This window comes from Micropterus salmoides, unplaced genomic scaffold, assembly GCF_014851395.1.
Source record: "Micropterus salmoides isolate LMB-PRFRI ecotype aquatic unplaced genomic scaffold, ASM1485139v1 Ms_hic_scaffold_21, whole genome shotgun sequence".
NCBI lineage: Eukaryota > Metazoa > Chordata > Actinopteri > Centrarchiformes > Centrarchidae > Micropterus > Micropterus salmoides.
The window spans coordinates 18,418,741-18,443,040 of NW_024041262.1; the positions used below are offsets into that span (position 1 = coordinate 18,418,741).

Here is a 24,300-nt window from a genome sequence, read left to right on the forward strand (position 1 = left end):
GTTATTGAAGCTGGCAAAATTATTTTAGCTGCCTACATTGCAGACATCTGATTTGGATTAATGTGGCTACATTGCAGTTCAAAAGGTTTCCCAGTTATTTCAGTGTTGTGCTTGGTACAACATAAAGAAATGTTAGTGTAAAATCCAGAGTTTAACCTACACCATAGAATAAAGTTTGGTGAATGGTCAGTTGGACCAAATGCATTTTAAGGTATCATGCTATTACTTTTACATTGGCAGAACATGTTGGCCTGCACACATTTAAAGGAAAATCGCTAAGGAAAACAAAAGTTAGGATAATGTTTGTGTATTAATTACATGCAAAGAAGCTACAATAACTGTCAAAAACAAACAACACTTCCAGGAATATTTTTTTATTGGGAAAAAAAAAAACTATACAATATAAGAGCTTTAGTGTGGTTACCTACAGTATATGAACTTTGCCTGTCATGAGCACACAAATGCAAGTCTAAAAATCAAGCTGTTTTTGCAGGAACACAGCGTGCAAGGATCTCCGTGATGTATGTGTTATTTTTGACAATAAGCTCCTGCTTCATTCTCCGGAGCTCCGCCTTCACCTCTTCCTCACTCATGGTGGCAACAGAAAGTGACTTAGCCTTCTCCAGGAAGTCCTTGATCAGGTTCTCCCCCACCTGAAGGACAAGCAGAACATCAGTTTTAGAAGCAGATCAGAAACAAACAGTTCAAGATTTGTATTTCTAAAAGGAAAAAAAATTAAAACAAATGAATGAGCTAATTAAAGAAACATGTAATCCTTCAACTTAAGTTAGATGATAATTTTGAGATACTTGACTAGTCAATGGATTGAAAACAGTAACGCCGGGAATCTACCGACTCCAGCTGCGCCACGGTTTTGATGCGTCCATAGCCCAGCATCAATGTCCAATGGCTGCGTCTCAGAAGCGTTTCAGCAGCGGAGCGTGCAGCCTGCCCCACGTTATTGATTAGTCATTTTTGTGCTTCTACTTCCTTCTTCACATCTGTGACCCCGTTTCGTTCCGTCAACTTCAGGCTGCATTTCCCACAGGAAGCATTTCAGAATCAGTGTTTTACCTGCCTGATTTTGCTGACATGTTTAGATTTTAATGATTTGGTAATCAGTGTCTGCATTTTGTGCTTCTACTATGATTAAGTAGGCTACGTAGTTAGATGATTTCCTTATGTGTCCGTTTTAAGTGTTTATTGTTGTTTTACAATCGGGAGTCGTCACAGGGTGTTTTATTTTGAAAATTGATCAGATTCTCTATGCTGTTCTGTGTCTGATTTCCTGCCTGGTTCGATCTGCTCTGTGCTGCTTGATGCGGCTAGCAGCAAAAGTAGACCTGCTACCTATTCTCTGTGGAGCAGAGAGCAGCATTTGGTGGACTCGGAAGCATTGACTATAGTAGTCGCGATTAGCTCAGTCAACCGCGGCGCAGCCATAACGCGCCCTAGCCAGAGTCAGTGGATTTTAGCAGTTAAGTTGTTGGCAGTTGAACCAAAACAATTAGCCGAAAGACACCAAAACACTCTTGACCATTTGATCCATTGTTAATTAAAAAGTACTGATAAGTGAGGCTTTAAGTCAAATTTGAGGACTTGTGATGGAATATTTTCACGTTGTATTACAACTTTTACTTTAGCAAAGCACTGAAATACTCATACTCAACATACTGTTTAACTGATGCACTGATCTCCACACTTGCCAGTGCACTGAATATTTTCTTCACCGTCTCTGTTCGGGATAAATACAGTTTCTTATCTCATCTTTGCTCCTCCTTAAAAACAATTAATTGCAGTTAGCCCTTTTGTCAGAAGCATTAAAAACAGCCAAGGCAGCTGTACAACAGGTGAAAGAGCATACTGGAAATTAATCATAGGTTATAATCAAAATCAAATTGTCTGAGCAACACAATTAACCATCAATGGCATGTTAACCCATTATCAGGATTCTTCATGATTGCTTTATACGTTTTAAACATTAAATCTTGATAATGTGCGCCTCACAGCTACTCTGTCAAAATACTGATAGTGCAACATGAAAAAAGTTATTTGTCTTTGACATGAGGGATAATCGTGCTGTATGGAAGTATATTTTGCCATGGAGTCAGTAAAATATAGGCTACAACCTTTAGCCAATACAGGTGCTAGTCATAGAATATCATCAAAAAGTTCATTTATTTCAGAAATTCCATTCAAAAAGTGAAACTTGTATAATATATACATTCATTACACACAGACTGATATTTCAAATGTTTTTCATTTAATTGTGATGATTAAAACTGACAACTAATGAAAATCCCAAATTCAGTATCTCTAAAAATTTGAATATTACTTAAGACCAATACAAAAACAGGATTTTTAGAAATGTTGGCCAACTGAAAAGTATGAACATGAAAAGTATGAGCATGTACAGCACTCAATACTTAGTTGGGGCTCCTTTTGCCTGAATTACTGCAGCAATGCGGCGTGGCATGGAGTCGATCAGTCTGTGGCATTGCTCAGGTGTTATGAGAGCCCAGGTTGCTCTTCTGCATTGTTGGGTCTGGCGTAACGCATCTTCCTCTTCACAATACCACATAGATTTTCTATAGGGTTAAGGTCAGGCGAGTTTGCTGGCCAATTAAGAACAGGGATACCATGGTCCTTAAACCAGGTACTGGTAGCTTTCGCACTGTGTGCAGGTGCCAAGTCCTGTTGGAAAATGAAATCGGCATCTGCATAAAGTTGGTCAGCAGCAGGAAGCATGAAGTGCTCTAAAACTTCCTGGTAGACGGCTGCGTTGACCTTGGACCTCAGAAAACACAGTGGACCAACACCAGCAGATGACATGGCACCCCAAACCATCACTGACTGTGGAATCTTTACACTGGACTTCAAGCAACGTGGATTCTGTGCCTCTCCTCTCTTCCTCCAGACTCTGGGGCCTTGATTTCCAAAGGAAATACAAAGTTTACTTTCATCAGAGAACATAACTTTGGACCACTCAGCAGCAGTCCAGTCCTTTTTGTCTTTAACCCGGGCGAGACGCTTCTGACGCTGTCTTGTTCAAGAGTGGCTTGACACAAGGAATGCGACAGCTGAAACCCATGTCTTGCATACGTCTGTGCGTGGTGGTTCTTGAAGCACCGACTCCAGCTGCAGTCCACTCTTTGTGAATCTCCCCCACATTTTTGAATGGGTTTTGTTTCTCAATCCTCTCCAGGGTGCGGTTATCCCTATTGCTTGTACACTTTTTTCCTACCACATCTTTTCCTTCCTTTTGCCTCTCTATTAATGTGCTTGGACACAGAGCTCTGTGAACAGCCAGCCTCTTTAGCAATGACCTTTTGTGTCTTGCCCTCCTTGTGCAAGGTGTCAATGGTCGTCTTTTGGACAGCTGTCAAGTCAGCAGTCTTCCCCATGATTGTGTAGCCTACAGAACTAGACTGAGAGACCATTTAAAGGCCTTTGCCGGTGTTTCTGAGGTAATTAGCTGATTAGAGTGTGGCACCAGGTGTCTTCAATATTGAACCTTTTCACAATATTCAAATTTTCTGAGATAGTGATTTTGGGGTTTTCATTAGTTGTCAGTTATAATCATCAAAATTAAAAGGAATGAACACTTGAGAAATATCAGTCTGTGTGGAATGAATGTAGACATTATACAAGTTTCACTTTTTGAATGGAATTACTGAAATAAATCAACTTTTTGATGATATTCTAATTATATGTCCAGCACCTGTATTTCGTTTACATTTTGGCAAACTGACACTACTACTACTACTGAAGACTTAAACACGATTATAGGGCAAGCTCTGGAGTTATAACGAGTATTTTTTTCAATCATTTGATATTGATAATTATCACATATTAAAAGTTTAAAGGCTGATTTTTGCTCTTGAGTGAAAGTTGAAGAAACCAGATGGTTAATCGTAGTTTTTAACTATCCTTTATGGTCAGAACATGACACGTAATGCTAAACAGTCGATCACTTAACAAATCTGAGGTAGGTAACATTCAAAACAATTATGAAAACGAATTAAATCTGTCGTTGCTGTGCATGGGGAAATTCTTGTTTTATTTGTTATGTTATTGAGGAAAATTATATTGAGGTAATTGTTTTACTGCCCAGCTCTATTGTGACACTGAATCTGAAGTAATATTACAACGGTGTTTTAAATGGTACATGGTCTGTATTTGTGTAGCGCCTTTCTAGTCTTTGTGACCACTCAAAGCGCTTTAGACTAGACTCACATTCATCCTTTGGGAACACATTCATTCACATTCACACACCAATGGCACAGCCACCGGGAGCAATTTGAAGTTCAGGGTCTTGCCCAAGGACACTTCTGACATGGGGACTGGCGGAGCCGGGGATCGAACCACCAACCTTCCAGTTAGTGGACGACCGCTCTACCCCGAGCCACAACCTTCCCAATTTTACTATACTGTCATTTATTACCTGTTTATACACAATCTTCTAATGCCCACAATCAAGTGCCCACAGCAGGAGTTATAGCTGTTGAATTATTAATCTGCTTTAACTACATTGGTGTTATAAATAATTTATTAAAATGTTTATACACTGCTTATAAATGCTCGACCCACTCGTCACCTATGCAGACAACATAGGAGGTCATTATGCGTGATCAATATAACTAGGTTGTGATGACAGCAGGATACTGGAAAATTGCACCCTACTTGTTTGTCTGTCCGCCGTCTCTTGGCCTCAGGTTCCTCCTCCTGCTCTGACTTCTCCCCTCCAGGTTCCTGGAACTCCTCCAGCTCCTCCGCCTTCTCCTTCGCCATGGCAACCACAGATGGTGGGAAGCAAGCCAACTCGGCAACGTGGATCCCAAAACTCTGGTCACACACACCTGAACACAGTTTGGAGACTTTATGGCACTGACTGAATCACATTAATTCATACAAGAGTTCACGTCCAACTATTGCTGAAACTTGACTTAACTTGAAAATCAACTCAAGGTCCACAGCCTTTTCTGCTTAGTTTCCTGATTCTAGTTTTGCATCAGTCGACAAAAGAAATACATCATAATTTTATCAATTAATTGTTCAGAGAGGTCATCCTTGAAGAAATAGTTAGACATCTTTAAAGTAACTGTACTTTTACTTAAGTAGAATATTCTATCTATTTATGACATAGCGTCTGTTGCTCGAGGTAGAGCGGTCATCCACTTATCAGGTCAGTGTTTTGATCCTGGCTCCCCCGGACTGCATGCTGAAGTATTGTTGGACAAGATACTGAACCCCAAATTGCTCCCAATGGCTGTTCCATCGGTGTGACCTTAGCCTCTGCCTTCAGTGTACGAATGTGTCGTAGTGTAAAAACACCTTGATCCGTACAACAAAAAAACACTAACTTAAAATGTAAAGACAACAATTTATGGCTTTACAGGGGTTATGTGATTGACTACTAGTTGGCCTGGCAACTTCACAGTAAAGCCTGGACCCTAATAACCCCCTGTAAAACCACAACTTTTTGTTTATACATTTTTTTGTACGGATTAAACAAACAAACTGTTAATAAGTGAGATTTAGAGGTGCTGGTAGGCTGATTTTGACAGAGCCTGGCAAGCTGCCCCCCCCCCCATTTTCTAGTCTTTCTAGTCTTTCTAGTCTAAGATAACTGTCAGCAGACTATAGCTTCATATTTCACAGATATTTTAGACATGAGAGAACAAAACTGCATTAACCACATGTATTGTCTGCTGACCTGGTTTGACTCTGTACAGCATGGTGAGTGTGTTGTGGGAGGTCAGGGCTGTGACGTGCAGGTTGTGGACAGAGGGCTGCTGTGCTGCCAGCGCCGTCAGCTCATGGAAGTGAGTGGCAAACAGACAGAAGCAGCCGATGTTGGAGGCAATGTGCTCGCTGATGGCCCAGGCCAGACCGAAGCCATCGTATGTGGACGTGCCTCTGCCAAGCTCGTCGATTATGATGAGGGAGTTTCCCGTGGCCGAGCTGGAGGGGCAAGCACGGATGATGAGAAAAATCTGTTTAGTGAAGCTGTAAACGAGCCTGTGTGTCGACTTCTTACCGCAGAACGGCAGCCGTCTCCAGCATCTCTGACATGAAGGTAGATACTCCTTTCACCTGGCTGTCTCCCGCTCCCACCCTGGCCAGGATGCTGTCGATCACGCTAAGCTCCGCCTTCTCGCATGGCACAAAGCAGCCGATCTGAGCCATCAGCGCAATCACACCTACCTGCCGGATAAATGTTGACTTGCCGCCCATATTTGGTCCTGCAGACAAAAAAAACAAAAAAAAACAGGAGAGTTGTAGAAAGTGTACCATGTGTGATGGTGAGGTCCAAAATTTACCCACATATTACAGTAAATGCTTAAAGCTGGGTTTTCCCTTCAAGTTGCCTTAAAAGATCATCTCTGTTTATTCATCTTTTATAGTTTTTGGTATAATTTCATGTGTTCCCCTTTCATGTTTTAAAAAGAAACTCAAAAATAATATTATAAAGTCTCTTTTGCGCATTCCTGTATGCGTTTCCAGTTCACCACTGCATCTGTGGAACCGTGAAGAATTACAACATTTGCTAATTTAAACCCGACTACTGCGATTGAAAGTCAATTTTCACCAACAAGAATTTTGGCACTTTGTGGTGCTTTGAGGTAGAAATTGATATTATTACCAACAGGAATAATGGCCAAAACCCAATATGTAATATCATTCTTTAACATTTAAAAACATTTTAAAAGAAAAATATATATCCATAGTCACGCTCCTTTTAGCTTTGACATTTTTATCATACTAACTGCACTGAAACTGTGGATATTTCACTGCAGAACTGCGTAATCGCTTCACACCTGTTATAATATAGAAGCTCTTCTCTCCCTGGACGAAGGTGATGTTGTTGGGTATGAAGGCGGTATCTGCGTCCGTCTCCATGCAGGGATGTCTGGCCTGCTGCAGCTCCATACGCCTGCAGCCGTCCGCCAACAGACGGGGCCGAACATACGGCACGGGAGCAGAGACTGACGCCACGGCAAAACTCGCCACACCGTCCAGCTGTGCTATCACGTCGCTCAGCGTCTGGAGGGGATCCACGTAACCTGGTGAATAAAGAGTTCAACACTTGAAATTAATCATCACTGAGACAGGAAACTGCAGCATGTGCAGGCACAAATACCAGTCATTATCAAATGACTATTCTTCAAGTCATTTAAAAGTTCAATGCACTGTAGAGTTTACAGAGCTTGTGAATTAAATCAACTACTTAATGTCACATAAGAGAGATCATAGTTTTTCTTCTCTGTCAAACCAGCGTCATGCTGATGAGAAAGTAAGCAACATGTGATGAGATGCCTCACCTGAAGCAATGTTGATGATCTCTTTCACGATGGCATTCTGGGCCTCCTCATACTCCTCCCTGTTCTTGGTGTACTCCTCATTTAGAGAGCTCAGTTTACTGTAGACATGTGAAAGTGCACATGAATGAGAAAACAGATTATCCGAGGCTGACATTAGGTGTGTGTGACACACAGTGAGACGGACCTGTTTGTGAAGCGCACTCCGTTCTTCTGAACATCCAGGGTGGTGAATTTCTTGTTGTTCCTCAGACTCTTCTCCTCCTTGCAGGTGACTCTCAGGTAAAAGCCGAGCATGGCGTTTGACTCCAGCTTCACCGTCTTACCAGCATCCAGACCTGAAACACAAAATGACTATGATGAGCTCAAACTGACATTTAAACACCCAAATATAAAACTACACTTGGCCATACATTTTCTGCCATTTTTCTGGTCTCAGGTCACTGTAGCAGGCCTTGCTTGTTGATTGAGCGACCAAACAAATTAACTGGGAAAGTGCACTAGAAGGGCCAGTTAGATGCTGCTGTGGTCCTTACTCTTCAGTACTACCAACAACACGTCTGCCCATGATATGTAGGCTACAGCGTAAGTTAGTTACCCGTAACACTGACATCAGTTGGACAATAATTTCGTCATGTAAAAAACATTAGTAATGTAGGCAAAATAGCTGTATACTGACTTTGAGGCAATGTTTGGTAAAATGATAATATTTTGTTCATATCATTACTAAAGTATGCACTCTAAAATTAAGACTTTAACCAAATTTTGACTTGCCACACATTCAGATTTTTAATCTTAGTCTTTCAGTGGGAAGCATTGGAAGCAATTTGGTGTTCAGTATCTTGCCCAAGGACTGGTGGAGCCAGGATATCGAACCTGCCGATCTTAAAGAACAGACCAGAGCAAAATCATTTTAATATATTGATCAATGTCTAATCAAGTCTGAATACAACTCTCAATAGGCTTCCAAGATTTACTAGCCAAACGGAAGATCTAACCGCATTTAGCGCTTGGCGGGTCTTGATTTTGGACCCTGGTTGGAGGGATCTGCATATCTGCCACATTCAAAACAAATGATTATACAGCATATGATCGACTTGCTTCACATGGTGTGTGTAGTTACCTAGTTCCCTGGCTGCGCTGTTCAGGACTGCCTGCATGCTATTTTCCAGCGTATCCATCTTTTCTCTCAGTTCACTCAATGCTGGATCAAAAGACGCCTTCACCAGGAACTCGTGGTGGTCAATCTTGTTTACATGCAAGAAAAGATCCATGTAAACAACATGTAGAACTGATAATGTGCAAACATAATATACGGAAAAATATTCTTACATTGTACATGTTTACAGAAATACTAAAGAAAAAGACCTGGTTCATGTCCAGAGTGGTTTCAATCATCTCCTGGTACTTCGCAAAGTCATTCTGCAGGTCTCTGAGAGGAGACAGGAACACCGCCTCCAACAGAACCTCGTAGCTACCTACAACACACACATACAAGAAATCAAAATAGGTAGTGTGCATGTACAGCGACTTACTGCAGTGTACAGTATGTATGCAGGCTCTTAATACATCTAAATCGAGTTGCCAGTTTATCAGGTATACCACCAGCCTCTCTAGGCAACACCCAGTCTTTGGAGTAATACGGTTAAGTATCTGCAGTGCAGGCTGCCGGTGGTAGCCGTTTGAGGAGGAGCTATACACCATTACAAAAGTTGTACCTAATAAACTGGCACCTAATAAACTGGCTTTGTGTGTACCCGAGTATTTCTCCAGGGCTGTGACGAGGGCAGGGATGTGGCTCACAGCCTGGTAGACGCGGTAGCAGTCTTGCAGTGTCGCAGTGTGACGGAGGAACTTCTTGGCCAGACGGTGAAGATCAGGAAACCGCCGCAGCAAGTCCTCCTGACAGGTCTGCCTGAGCTCAGAGTCGCACACAAAACTCTCCACCAGGTCCAGCCTGTACACACACAAAAAAGAGTATCTACAAAATTTGTCTTTTGAGTGCAATTAATGTCCATAGTAGATTTTCCATATTTGTCCATAGCAGCACCTACTACCTTCAATAAAACAAAACAATAAAAACACACTCTATTCAACTACAGGTATTTCAAAGAACAATGTAGAAATTGGGGAAAATTTAATAAAGGGGTATCTGCTGATACAGATTTCAATCCATTACTTACAGTTACTTAAATGCTGATCATATAAATATGTATATGACATATTGAAATTACAGCTGTAGCTACTAAATCTTCAACTTATCTTTCACAAATCTCAGACACCGGCTGCAGAAAACATGTTGAAACAGATTACTTTTGGCCTGCCATCAAGTAATAAGCTAATATGACCTCTGGCAACGTTTTGTCATTTTGTCATTGACCAAAGTGCCAGCTCTAATTGAGAAGCTGATACCTGCATTTTTTGTGCACCGTTCTTTGCTAGTAAAGGGGACAGACAACAGTTTTGTTAGTGTACAAGTTTAGGGACTCTTTTTTTAGGCCAGTGTCTCTCAGTAACCCAAATTATTTTTCATATTCACACACAAATGTTCACTCGCTTATGAAGTTAAATGCTTCACTGTGATTCATTAAGGATGCTGCAACAGGCTGATTTGGACAAAGAATAGAGTTCAGTAAGAAAGAATTGGACCTGCTTTATTTTAGCTGAAACATCTCTAGTAGAAGTATTTGAGGTCGACAGTTGTATTACCTCTCCTCTATTTTGGTTTTGTCCATGAGTGGTTGTTTGATCCATTGGTTGACCAGCCGCTGACCCTGCGGCGTACGGCACTTGTTCAACAGACCGGCCAATGAATGAGCTCCACTGGTGTCGTCAGGCGATCCCTGGAATATGAATTTAAAATAGCTCGTTTCAAAGCCAGTAAAATGTTATGATGATAAATATCTTATGGTGTCTATAGCACATACTACTGCTGATCCCTGGGAACAAAAAACACAAACATCATACACTTTTGATCATTAGAGTTTACAACGCATCTACAAACAACATCCCATGACATCTATATCAAAATGTGCCACAGCAACAAAATATATAATAATGCAGAAACTATTCCATTATAGCTCTAACAGAAACAAAAATAACAAAAACAGGTCACAAATAATGTGAATTTTTTTAGCCTGCCGGGGTATTGTGATACAACATACATTTGGAAAGCAGTGTTCTCGGTTTCATTCTCTCGCTTTTTTCCTAGTCTACTGACAGTTAGATAAGAAGATTGATACCACCCTCATGTCTGTACCGTAAATACGAAGCGATTCCCGTAGCTTAGCATAAAGACTGGAAAGGGGGTCGACTGCACCTGGTCATTTTGTAACCCCCCATAAAACCCAAAACGGTCATTGTTACACTTCTGTATTGAACAAACAAGATATACAGTGTTAATTAGTGCGCTTTAAGAAGCATTAGTAAGCAGCTTGTATTACCTTCAGAATGAGCCAAGCCAGCCATTTTTCCCGTTTCCAGTCTTTATGCTAAGCTAAGCAGTTGCTGGCAGTAGGAGAATGACATCTGAAAAGTTATTCGCTTTCTTGTTGAGTGTTAAATGAGAACATTGATACCCCTCTCCTATCTTTACTCTACAGCTCTAGCTCCATAATAGAGTTTCAAGTTGGGAGGTCCCAAAGGTCCTGTACACGCTTCATGCATGATTGGTTGGACACAGAAAGAGAATGTTTCTTTTGTCATTTAAGTGATCGGACGCTTTAGTGTTTTTAAACCACTATGGTTACTGGGGGGTGAGCTTCTACGACCTGGTTCCTGTCACTGACCTGGAAGAGGTTAAGAGCCCTCACTGCAGCATTGTCCAGCCTCATGTACTGACCCAGCTCCAGAGTGGTCAGACTGAAGGAGTTGAAGTTAGACTCATCAGACAGCAGTTCAAGGAAACGCACCACTGCAGCCAGGCACGACATCGCCACCTTTGAATAACAAATACACGCAGAGACTCTAGTCAAACATTTCATATATTGAACTTTACAAATATTGAACTTTTAACTTTATATTTGAAGATGTAATTAACAATACACATTTTGGGACCATTTCATTGCATGTATTGTTTACTATATCTAACAAGAGATCTAACTGACTACTAAGCAGCTTTTCATTTTGCCATAAATATTCAAACAAGCCAATACTAAGCAAACACAGATGCTGGGAAACATATGAATTTGACCGATTGTTGTATGAAAAAGATCATTAGTAAGGTAAAGTTCAGCGCAGGAAAGCCGAAAGACTTTTCTAATCAATCCACCCCTCCTACTGAAGTTACATATAATAATGACAAATAATAAAAATAAAGACACAAAAGACAAAAGTAAAACAGAGTCTTGCATGAGTGTTCTCTTATCTTCTTAAATTTTCCATTTTGGATATTTGTATAAACGTTTCATATGTTCCACAGACGTTTGTAATATGTAAGAAATCTGGATATGAAATATCTGGCCATCCTGTTCACTGTCCATGGAACAATACAGGTGCTGGTCATATAGTTAGAATATCATCAAAAAGTTGATTTATATCAGTAATTCCATTCAAAAAGTGAAACTTGGAAATATATTCATTCATTCATTCCACACCGACTGATATATTTAAAATGTTTATTTCATTTAATTGTGATGATTAAAACTGACAACTAATGAAAATCCCAAATTCAGTATCTCCAAAAATTTGAATATTACTTAAGACCAATACAAAAACAGGATTTTTAGAAATGTTGGCCAACTGAAAAGTATGAACATGTACAGCACTCAATACTAAGTCGGGTCTCCATTTGCCTGAATTACTGAAGCAATGCAGGGATACCATGGTCCTTAAACCAGGTACTGGTAGCTTTGGCACTGTGTGCAGGTGCCAAGTCCTGTTGGAAAATGAAATCTGCATCTCCATAAAGTTGGTCAGCAGCAGGAAGCATGAAGTGCTCTAAAACTTCCTGGTAGACGGCTGCGTTGACCTTGGACCTCAGAAAACACAGTGGACCAACACCAGCAGATGACATGGCACCCCAAACCATCACTGACTGTGGAAACTTTACACTGGACTTCAAGCAACGTGGATTCTGTGCCTCTCCTCTCTTCCTCCAGACTCTGGGGCCTTGATTTCCAAAGGAAATGCAAAATTTACTTTCATCAGAGAACATAACTTTGGACCACTCAGCAGCAGTCCAGTCCTTTGTCTTTAGCCTGGGCGAGACGCTTCTGACGCTGTGTCTTGTTCAAGAGTGGCTTGACACAAGGAATGCGACAGCTGAAACCCATGTCTGCATACGTCTGTGCGTGGTGGTTCTTGAAGCACCGACTCCAGCTGCAGTCCACTCTTTGTGAATCTCCCCCACATTTTTGAATGGGTTTTGTTTCACAATCCTCTCCAGGGTGCGGTTATCCCTATTGCTTGTACACTTTTTTCTACCACATCTTTTCCTTCCTTTTGCCTCTCTATTAATGTGCTTGGACACAGAGCTCTGTGAACAGCCAGCCTCTTTAGCAATGACCTTTTGTGTCTTGCCCTCCTTGTGCAAGGTGTCAATGGTCGTCTTTTGGCCAGCTGTCAAGTCAGCAGTCTTCCCCATGATTGTGTAGCCTACAGAACTAGACTGAGAGACCATTTAAAGGCCTTTGTAGGTGTTTTGAGTTAATTAGCTGATTAGAGTGTGGCACCAGGTGTCTTCAATATTGAACCTTTTCACAATATTCAAATTTTCTGAGATACTGATATTGGGGTTTTCATTAGTTGTCAGTTATAATCATCAAAATTTAAAGGAATGAACACTTGAGATATATCAGTCTGTGTGGAATGAATGTTTTGAATGGAATTACTGAAATAAATCAACTTTTTGATGATATTCTAATTATATGACCAGCACCTGTATTTCGTTTACATTTTGGCAAACTGACACTACTACTACTGAAGACACAACCTTCCCAATTTTACTATACTGTATATAGACATATACACAAGAGTTTTATGAAACTTTAACTAAAATGGGGTCAAAACTATCGTATTAGGGGTTCAAAAACACTGAAGTAGTGTGAACGCTAGGTGTAAACAGCAACGGTTATGTGTTTTAAAACAAAAATGTATTAGTGTGGGTGTAGCCATACTCATCTCAAGTGAATCAATTTTAAGTGTCTCAATCTTAGTTCTATCTTTTGTTCACCTGTTTATCCAGCTCAGGCAGTGTGTTGCTCGCCACAGTCTCTCCTCTTTTCACCCTCAGCAGCCTGTTGAGATCCTGCACCACATCCTTGCAACTAAACTCCGCTCTCTTCTTGTCAGAGACCAGTATGCCGCCACGCTGTACCACCTATACAAACATATAACAAATAGAATTGGTGGGGAGCATGTTGCTTCAGGTACCAGTGAGACAATAAATGAGGCAGGAAATCCAGTTTGATTGACAGATCCAGATGCAAAAACAGCTCAATAGGAGTTAAATGTCTTGCTCAGGGACACGTTGGTGGATGTGTCACAGTGGGAATCGAACCCCAGTCTCCCACACCAAATGAATGGCAACTAATTTAACAGGATAGATCAATTGCTTGAGTCACTTTTCAAGCAAAAATCCCAAACTTTAGCTTGTACCACCTTCTCACACACGGCACACTTAGGAAATTTCTTTCAGATGTAGCACAGCTGTTTTGCTGTTATATCATAACTGTTCCCACCACATACCTCCCGTAGTTTGTTGCCGTCTGTGTTGGCTTCACCCTGGGCTAAAAGACACTCTTTTGGGCTGATTTGGACAAGCAGGGACTCCAGATTGGAGAAAATCTCGTTGTCTGGAAACTCGCACACTCCCATCGTCCTCTGGGCTGCGTCCACATAGCCGACCCCGACCACACGTTGTCCGTCAGCTCCTGTAGAAAACCGAACAGCAACAACTCCTGCACAACCCTCCGCTCCGGTTCCACCACCAAACAGAATCTCCTCAAACTGAGTCAAGTTTCCTGGAGACGCCTGAGAGGGGAGTAAAAGGACAACATATACAAAAAGAGATTTTCAAACAACCCCTTATTTTATTGGTTTGCTAAAACCAGAGATAACTGATATTTTTGTTTTAAATACAACATTGACATTTTAACACTGTTTAAGGTGATCCAGTGAACTAGCTAGCAAACAGTCATTTCTTTACACATCCAGCAGATATGTAATTTGGAGTAATGTTTCTGCCAACCTAGTGAATATAAATACATCGTACACTGTCTTTTAGGTCACCACCAACCGCTGATAGAAATAGCCGAGCTTTTTCATCGAAAACAGCTGCAGACAAAAATAACACAATGAGGGCATTGCGAGTGATAAAGAACAGTAAAGTTGAGGTCCAAACAGCAAAACGACAATCTGAATTCACTATAAATCTCCGGAAAGTCGAAGGTAGCTTTAGATTCAGATTCACATACTAATGATATATAATTAATAAAAATAATGCGACCTGGATGCAGACAAGCGGCATAAAATGAATAGATGGATTAACCAATTAATATGATTAAATAATTTAAGTCTTTTAAAAATTGACACTTGTTTGTTTGTTTTTGTAGACCCATACATAATTAAAATCAATTCTAAATCTGATGACATTGCCATACTGTGATACATCAACTATATCACACAGCCCTATGTAGTATTCGTATTGACAGTATGGACTAGATCAATGCAATATGCATTATCTGTTTGAAGCATGTAACACAGACGATCAATATCCAGTACAGGCCATCTACTAACAACACATTCATAATGGAGTGCTGGTACACTTAAAGTAAGACAACAACATAGCAACAAAGCTCATCGACATTTTAATAGGTAGATGGATCTTTAAACAAACAGAAACCACACTGACACTTCTCGACAATAAACACAATACCTTGTACTCGATCTTCCAGTCGTGTTCCTTGCTGCTCTTGCTGTGGTTCTTGTACACTTCTACTCTGTACTGCCTCACCAGCAGCAGGTCTTTCACAAAGGCCTCAAAGTTCAGCTTGCTCAGGACCACACTCTCCAGCTTGCGGCTCCCTGTAGACCAACACGTTCACGTTCATATTAGAAACAACCTGTGCCTACATTTCCCGAAAGGCTCCCTTTGAAGCAAGTGCCTAGCAAGACTGCAGCTAACTGATGCATTTGTAGCTAGCCAAGGCTTGCAGCTACCGCAAGGCCTCTGAGTAAATGCACAAACACGCAACTGAATTAGCTTGCTAAACAGTCAACGCAGCCTGCCACTAGTTTGCAAGGTTCAGCTAGCTATAGCCGGGATATAGAGGATAGCTTACCCGAGCCCAGATTTTTGATGACCCCATTCGTCTTGAAAACTTCCTTCGCTGCGAATATGGCGTCTTTTCCGTGAACAGTGTAGTAGTCGTTACGGTCAAATATTCTGAAAGTAGTGTCCGGTTTCTCCGGCATAGAAAAAATGAAGTTTAGAAAGCCATGCTCGGCTGCACTGTCCATAGACAGGTTCTGTTTCGGCTGCACCGCCATGCTGCAATCTCCCGCCACCACTGTACCCAAACAGGAAACTACTTCTTCTTCTTCTTCTTTTGATTTGCTTGGCGGTTGGCAGCCAGCATTTAGGAGCATTACCGCCACCTACCGGACTGGAGTGTGAAACAGATTATGTGCAGACTAACATAAAAACCAAATAAACAAATAAAACACAAAATAAAAATTAAAAAAATTAAATAAATAAAAATTTAAAACCTATATCCTTTCCATTAATCCTGTTTCTTTCAGATATTTAATGAGATGCTTTGATATTCCCCATGCTTTATCCCCAAGGAGGTTCTCGACAGTGAACCTAAGCTCAGCTTTCTCTACAACTGCTGCTATTTTCCTCCTTGCCTCTACATAGCCTCTACACTCAACCAGCACATGTTGAAAGGTCTCTATACTATTACATTTTACACAGTGTCCAGTTGGGTGTTTACCTAGTTTATAAAGTGAATGGTTAAGCCCTGTGTGTCCTATTCTTAGACGGGTAATGACGGTCTCTGTCTTCCGGCACCCACCCAGTTTTCTTCCCAGACCAACATGATTCTGTATACTGTAAAGATGTCTTCCAGTTTCATTTAGTTCCCAGTATTCTTGCCATATTTTTTGCATTTTCTCTTTAATGATTGTTTTAGCTTCAGATTTACTTAGCGGAACTTGTATATCAACTGACTTTGATTTAAGTGCTTGTTTTGCCAGAATATCAGCATCTTCATTTCCTTCTACCCCTACATGGGCAGGAACCAAAACAAAGCAGACAGTCCAGCTCTTATGATATAATCTACATAGAGAGCTATGAAGACTAAATACCAGATCCAGCCTACAGGACTTAACAGATTTAATACTGGTGAGCGCTGCCCAGCTATCTGATGCAATGACCACCTTGCTTTCCTTATTTTCTTCTATCTATACTATCCTCAGAAAACCAAATATCCATTTCCTACCCTCCACACTTTCTCCATACTCCAATAAACTTTTTACTGTATTATCTATCCGTCCTATTATTTTTAACTGTTATCATTTCTTGTCTTTCCTGAGTAAATTTCCTGCATGTTATAAGAATATGTTCTACTGTTTCAGCCTCCGGACATTGTTCACACATTCCTGTAGGATGTTTTCCTGTAATTAAAAGTGTGCTGTTAAGATTGCTATGCCCAATTCTCAACCTACTTATTATCACCTGCTCTTTCCTCTTTGCTCCCCTGCTTCTTGATATACCTATTTTGCTTTGGATTTCATGTAAATGTCTCCCTTTTATAGCATTATCTCTGTTGCCATTGTTGATTTACACTCCTCCACACTATGCCTTTCCCCTCTGATTTTGATAATTTAATGTTGACTTCAACATCTCCTTTTTTTTTAACTGCTTCTTTTGCCACCTTATCTGCTTTCTCATTTCCCTGAATTCCCGAGTGTGCAAGGACCCACAGAAATATGACATTTTTCCCCTGCCTAGCTATTCTTGAATCCATAAATAAGACTTCATAAAGCAAGTCCAGGTGACTTCTAGTTGTGCATGTCTTCATGCTTATAAGAGCTGACACAGAGTCACTACATATTAATATTTCCTTATCACTAATTTGTTCTGTCCATTCCAACGCCATCAATATGGCAAACCGTTCAAAAGATGTTCTTTTGCTAAGTTCTAACTGATACTTAGGAACAACAACTGCAGACCCTGTTGTATCTTTTTGCATGTCCTTTGACCCATCTGTGAAAATCTGAATACTTTCCTTATACTTACTTTCCCTATAGCTATAGTATACACTAGTTAAATCGGCATTCTTATTATTGCGTTTAATCTCATGTAGTTCCAAATCTACACATGGTACTTCTAATTCCCAGACAGGTCTGATAGGCCACACCACATTTGCGCCAAACTCTTTATCATATACCCCTGTATCCCTTGCCATTTGCTCTCCTGTCCACCCAAAACTTGTTTTTTGTGTTGTCTGCTTCTCCCAGCACGTCTGCAGCACCCTTTTTGCTGGATGGCTATCTCCATGCCCTCTTAAATTGACCCAATAATTAGCCCCCAGCTGCTTCCTCCTCAACCACAATGGCATTTCACCTGCTTCTACTTGGAGAGCACATACTGGGGAGGTTCTAACTGCTCCTACACACACTCTTAAAGCCCGAGCTTGTATAACATCCAGGTCTGCTAACACAGATTTGGCTGCCGAACCATATAAAATACTTCCATAATCTAACCTTGATCTTATTAAGGCTATATATATGTATTTCAGCGATGCTACATCCACTCCCCACCCCAATCCTGCAAGACACCTCATGACATTTATAACTTTTTTTACACTTATCAACTACATATCTAATATGCTCCCTCCATGTTAGTCTCACATCAATATATACTCCCAAAAAACGATAACATAACTTTTGTTTTTTCCACTGAAAACTTAAATCCCCATTTTGTTCCCCACTTTTCGACTTGATTAATTCCATCTTGCATTTTCTTAGCTACATATTCCACATTTCTCCCTCTTTTCCACAATGCTCCATCATCTGCAAACAATGATGTCCCCATATCTGTTGGAATGTTTACAAATACATCATTTATCATAATGGAAAATAAAGTTGGACTTATTACACTCCCCTGAGGTGTCCTGTTTTCTACTATATATTGGCTAGATAGTTCTGCTCCTATCTTCACCTGAATAGTTCTTTCATTTAAAAAGTCCATAATCCAATTGAACCTTCTTCCTCCAACACCCATAAGGTTTAGTTTAATTAGCAATCCTTCCTTCCATAACATATCATATGCCTTTTCCACGTTGAAAAATACTGCAACCATTGTCTCTTTATTTACTTGGGCTTTCCTTATTTCATCTTCATGTCCCAGCACTGGATCTATGGTACTCCTTCCCTTCCTGAAACCGCTTTGGTATGATGCCACCATTTCTCTTTCCTCCAAGAAGTATGTTAACCTCTCATTCACCATACGTTCCAATAACTTACAGATATGAGACGTCAAGGCAATTGGTCTATAGCTTCCAGGTCTGCTGGCATCTTTTCCAGGTTTCCTTATTGAGTTGCATTACTGCCACCTTCAGGTTTTATTTACCCTTTGCTTCCATTCATACTAAATCTGCCTATCTAATCTAGTCGCCCTCAGAAAACCAAATATCCATTTCCTACCCTCCACACTTTCTCCATACTCCAATAAACTTTTTACTGTATTATCTATCCGTCCTATTATTTTTAACTGTGTTCAGGAAACTACTACTTCTTCTTCTTCTTTATTAATTTTATTGGCGGTTGGAAAACAACAAATTGATGCAGTACCGCCACCAACTGGTATAGAGTGTGGATCAGAATAATTAGTCCTTACATTATGAACAAACAAAAACTCATATCCTCACAGTCACATTGGTTACTCTATAGTGAAATACAATTCGATGGCACTCATCTCTTCTAAATCTAATAAATCAAAGTGTAGACCTACTTTTATAATTCTGAGGGTTTGAATCAGCTGCTTTCGTTCTTCCTCATACTTCTGATAGTGTAGCCTACCATAACATGCTCTACAGTTTCTTGTTGCCCACAGTAGTCACAACTGCCTGAGTAATGTTCGCCTATTTTGAATAGCCTAATGTGCGGTTCAGTCCAGTGTAGGGATGGGGATCGAGACCCAATTCCAAACTTTCTCTAATAGTTGATGACAGCTACGCTCGTTACTGTAAGTACGTGCAATAAAACCTTTGCAAGTAAAAAGACAGTATGTAAAGCTAATAGAACTAGATGTTTCAATCCCTTTAAGAGGAAACTCTTGACAGTAGCAGTCGATGTGAAGTGATGAAAAAGAAGGAGGGTAAGGTATGTCATTGGGGTCATCAGATGGGCACCCTGCTTCATCAACGTTTCGCTGATTTAAGCCCACGACGTCTCCAGAGGGCTAAACAGTGTACCCAGTGTCCCAGGTAACTTACACCCCCCTCCATGCCATACCCCTCTATGTCCCTGATGGGCTCTGCATGGCAGGGGCGTCCTTCTCCCTGAGTCAGGCCTAAGCCTGACTGCATACCATCTGTCTCTATCTTGCTGCCCAGTTGGGCTCCTTACTCTTGATCCAGAGCCAGTTACTGCTTTTTTCAGCAGCACTTGACATGGACTTGATGGCTTGTTGGAGGGAGCGACCCTTCACCCCTATTTTTTTTAGCAAACTAATAGTAAATGTGGCAACAAATCCCCTGCATCCCACCTCTACTGGGAAGATGCTGATCTTCCAGCCGTTCTGGGATGCTTCAGCTGCCATATTTGTTTTTTTCCTCTCCTATGCCTCTTCACACCCATCTTCCCATGGTACTGTTAATTCCACAACATATGCCAGTTTTGTTGTTGGAGACCACAGGACCATGTCTGGCCGGAGTGTTGTAGCCACTATTTCTGGGGGAAACACAAGCTTCTTATTAATGTCTACTTCTAGTTTTCAATCCAGCGCTGATATTACTAATATTGCATAGTTACCAAAGTGAAATTACAAGTTCTAAATTTTTTGGGGGGCATTTTTCTCATGATATTGTACAAAGAATAAAAATAATCCGTTGTTTCTGAAATGTAAGAAAAGTGTGTCAAATTGCAGAAAAATGTATTCCAAATTATACTACAATAAAAGTACTTTATATGAAAATGTCATATATTGAATATAAAAGGACAAAAACTAAATTGCCAATCATGGAAACAACTTTTCGCACCACATGATATTTCGTTGCACCACATGATATTTTCTAATTTAGTCAAAATTTACAGGGAGAGAACACGCAACCTAAACAAAACAAACAGGCTTCCTACAAAAGAACTCCATGAAATTTATAATCAAAACAAATATTGGCAGAAATAACTTTATATTCATTGTTTTTCTGAGGTCATACCACATGATATCTAAAAGTGGCAACTACATACCAGCTGTTACAATTTTACATTTTTCCAGATTTGAACTTCTCCCACTTAGCATTCCCAAACACCCATTTTCCACCCATGTCTAGTGCATTCATTTATATCGTGCATATAACAGATAGTTGTCACTACCCATGGTTCCCTCTTAGTACACTTTCCAATCGCAAATGGTAGCAATATTATTTGAAACCATTGTAAGATCAAGTGTCAACTCCTTCCCTTTGTTTACTTCTATTCTTGTTTTACTTTCATCATTTAATCAGACCTGGCATTTAACATCTCTCCCACTAGCCCATAGTGAGTTATGTGCATTGATGGTGTGTGTGTGTGCAGTTTGTTCAATTTGTGTGGTGTTTGTTCAATTTGCAAGATTTAGAGTAATTCATAACCACTAATTCCTTCCTTTCCACCCAAACTTCCACCACCACATACTCCTGTTATATTCCTTTTCCAATAGTCATTACTCTGTGAGGAGTGCCTTGTTTAACGCAGCCCCCTTCTCCCTCAATTTTTCCTCTAGTGCCTAATTGCCACATATCCATACAGTTGGGTTTCAGCTATGATTCCTGAGCACACAAGATGTCCGGTTTCTCCCCCTGACTGTCTACATATTGCTTATAATACTATCCATTTGCTATCAAACTCCTCGCATTTCACTGAAATATTAAACTTATTATTATCAACCAACACATAGTGACTTTTGGCTTGCCTGTACATCCATAGAAATAAATCTAACAAAATACACAAAAACCATACAAATAAAACATTTTCTTAAGCAACTTTGCCTTAAAGCCTAAAAATATATGACAAAAACGAAAGAAAATAATAAAGAAATTCATATTTTGGAGGTGGCGGGCAGGGTGGATGTTTTATTAGTATTATTAGCATTAGCTTGCTAGTGTTTGCAATAATTTTGGTGGGTTTTTGCGTTTTGTAGTAAGACCACCAAGCTCTTGAAGTGTACAGATGACACCACCCTCACTGGGCTCTGACCATGTGGGTTCCTGGTGCAGCCAGATCAATACGGACCTCAATGCTCTGCAGACAGTGGAGATGTTTGTGGTTTTCAAGAAGAGCCCAGCAACACACCTACCCCAATCACCCTCTGTGCCTCTACAGTCGACACTGTGGAGTCATTACACTTCCTGGGCACCATCCTCAGCCAGGACCTCCAGTGGGAGTTGGTACCCTTATGTCACATACTAATTACCCAATTTGAAACTTTTCCAAGTCTTCATACCCCTTTCTAAATATTTCAGGTAAAGTCTTCACAACACTTGGGACTTTCTCACAATTCTTCAGTATCTTCATGTCTTTCAGCTAGAAACTACATTCATACCTTAAAATGTTCTACATTTATTAGTGCAATTTGAGGTTGGTACCCCAATACTGGGGTAGGTTGTAACACATGCTGGGGTAAGTTGTAACAATTAGACAAAAGAAGCAAAATTGGATGCCACACCATATGATATGCTACATAAACAGGTATAGTGAAATAAAAGAACGTTTCTCTCTCACTGTGCCAGACTATGTGTGATTGACTCATGTGCATGTATGTTTATATAAATTTGTCTATAGAATAAACTTACTTAACAGTATACTTACTACTACAATGTACTTAATCAAAGAACATCGTTGTACATCCTTAAATATAACTAAAAAAAAGGTGTGTGTCAATGTATGTATATTCTTAATCAGAGTGATAGTTAGAGCTTGCAGTACCAGCACCTCTATATTTTCCTCTTTGACGTACTGGGACTTTTTCTTGCGCACCGGCACTTCTCACAAGCTGCCTATACGCTTTTATTCCCTCTCCATCAATGGAGACTGATTAGGGAAAAGATCTAGTGCACACAGCAACATGTGAACAACATGTGAATGGGGAGTACTGGTTACAGATGTCACACTCTGCCGGTTGGCCATCCTTTGTGTTGCACTTTTGAGTTTAGTATCTGCCTTAGTATGTTGAGTTTTGGGTTCTGTCCTGTCTAGTGTCCAGTATCTATTATATAGTCTGCTTGTCATGTCTAGTCTCTCTGTTTTCATGTCTGTCACCTGTGTTGCTCCCGCCCTGCTCTTTAGTCCCTGTGTATATATACCTGGTGTTTCTGTCTTGTCCTTGTCCGGTCATTGTTCATGTTACCCCCCAGTCTGTCGTGCGTGTACTCTCTGCCTGCCTAACCAGCCTGTCTTGTCTTGTCTCGTCTTGTCTCGTCTCCCTGTACTTTTGGATTTCAGTTATTCAGCCACTCACCTGTAAGTGTGCTCGCTTTTGTTTGTTTATTAAAACCCTTCGTTGTACTATACCTGCTCCGCTCTGTGTCCTCCAACCTGCCTCCACACCACGATCGTGACAGCAGAGCTGACAAATGAATGCTGGTAACCCTGGAGTGCAGGCTTGGCGGGCCCAGATTGCAATGGATACTCTGTAAAATATTAAAATCAAGAAAGTCCTCAGTTGGATGTATAGTGGATGGTTCTAACACTTTTTTAAAGAAGTGTTACAGCCTACTACCTCACCCCGGTCAGCCATTGTTTAGCTAGCTGTATTAGCATGGTGGTTTGAAATAAGAAAGGAAAAAATGCATCACATGTTGCTTAAGAAACTACATTTCAATCTAATATAAGTCAAACAATGTTATCTACAATAGTACAGACACAAAACAATAAAGCTGATTTGAATTAGTTTTGGTCAAAAAATTTACTTTCATTTGACAAATCAGATTTGACACTCATGATATAACGTTACATTATAGGACCTGCTCTTGATAGCAGTATCTATAAGCTCGGGTTTTGAGAAAGTTTGGAACGGGTCTGGATTGGCAACCTGTCCAGGGTGTACCCCGCCTTTCGCCTGATGTCAGCTGGGATTGGCTCCAGCCCCCCGCGACCCTGTACACAGAATAAGCGGTTGATGAAGGATGGATGGATGAAACTGGGTCCTTTTAGAACCGATTATCGATCCCCATCCCTGCTGGTGTGGTCTCAGTTTTTTTATTCTTCAATCTTCTTGTTACAACTTACCACAGTAGTACTACTGGGCAGGTTGGAACAATGGAACTTCATGGACAAAAATAACAATTAATTCTGTAATATAGTTGGAAAATTTGGACAAATTTCTATTTGTACTAGACAAATAAGGGTACTTTGTTCCAAATGTGAGAATTCTAACACAAAACGTTTTGCAAATTATAGGTGCAGAGACAAAAAGTGTTACAAACATCCCAGGCCTCCACTTTCCTTCTGTAGCTATAAACTGTGTACAGTATATTACTGTATATTTTCAATGCATTCTGGGAAAACAGAACTATAAATCTAAATATAGTAATACTAACTGATTTTTGGGTGAATTATAAGGTCTTATTATACATCCATGAACTGACCGCAAAAAACAACTGATTTTCAACTCCATTTTCAAATTAAACACTGTCTTCGATTTAAAGTGCAATCTTTTATTTTAACATCAGAGCTCAGGAAATGTTCCTTGCGACATTCACTTCAGACTTAAGGTTTAATAGGCTAGGGACTGAACTTAGTATGATGTTTTATGAAATCATTAGGTCACTAA

General features: G+C 40.4%; 1 protein-coding gene across 1 annotated transcript; it reads right to left on the reverse strand.

Annotated features, from left to right (window-relative positions):
* Positions 1-358: 358 nt before the first annotated feature.
* Positions 359-15,836, reverse strand: msh2 (mutS homolog 2 (E. coli)). Its single transcript, XM_038735259.1, has 16 exons — positions 15,605-15,836; positions 15,199-15,347; positions 14,010-14,294; positions 13,495-13,641; positions 11,111-11,260; positions 10,032-10,165; positions 9,080-9,279; positions 8,691-8,800; positions 8,446-8,569; positions 7,510-7,660; positions 7,326-7,423; positions 6,822-7,067; positions 6,041-6,245; positions 5,717-5,964; positions 4,684-4,859; positions 359-653 (listed from the first exon to the last, which is right to left on the reverse strand). Exons 1-16 carry the CDS (start codon positions 15,810-15,812, stop codon positions 477-479), a joined length of 2,808 nt encoding a protein of 935 aa, XP_038591187.1. The 5' UTR covers positions 15,813-15,836; the 3' UTR covers positions 359-476.
* Positions 15,837-24,300: the final 8,464 nt, after the last annotated feature.

Bases quoted from the DNA above. Each gene is read 5' to 3' on its own strand.
- msh2 (XM_038735259.1), bottom strand. From the start codon at position 15,812: ATGGCGGTGCAGCCGAAACAGAACCTGTCTATGGACAGTGCAGCCGAG. The intron at 4,860-5,716 runs GTCAGCAGACAA...AACTGTGTTCAG, and splicing joins GCTGTACAGAGTCAAACCAG to GTGTGTGTGACCAGAGTTTT. The intron at 654-4,683 runs GTAGGGTGCAAT...CTTGTCCTTCAG, and splicing joins GACGGCGGACAGACAAACAA to GTGGGGGAGAACCTGATCAA.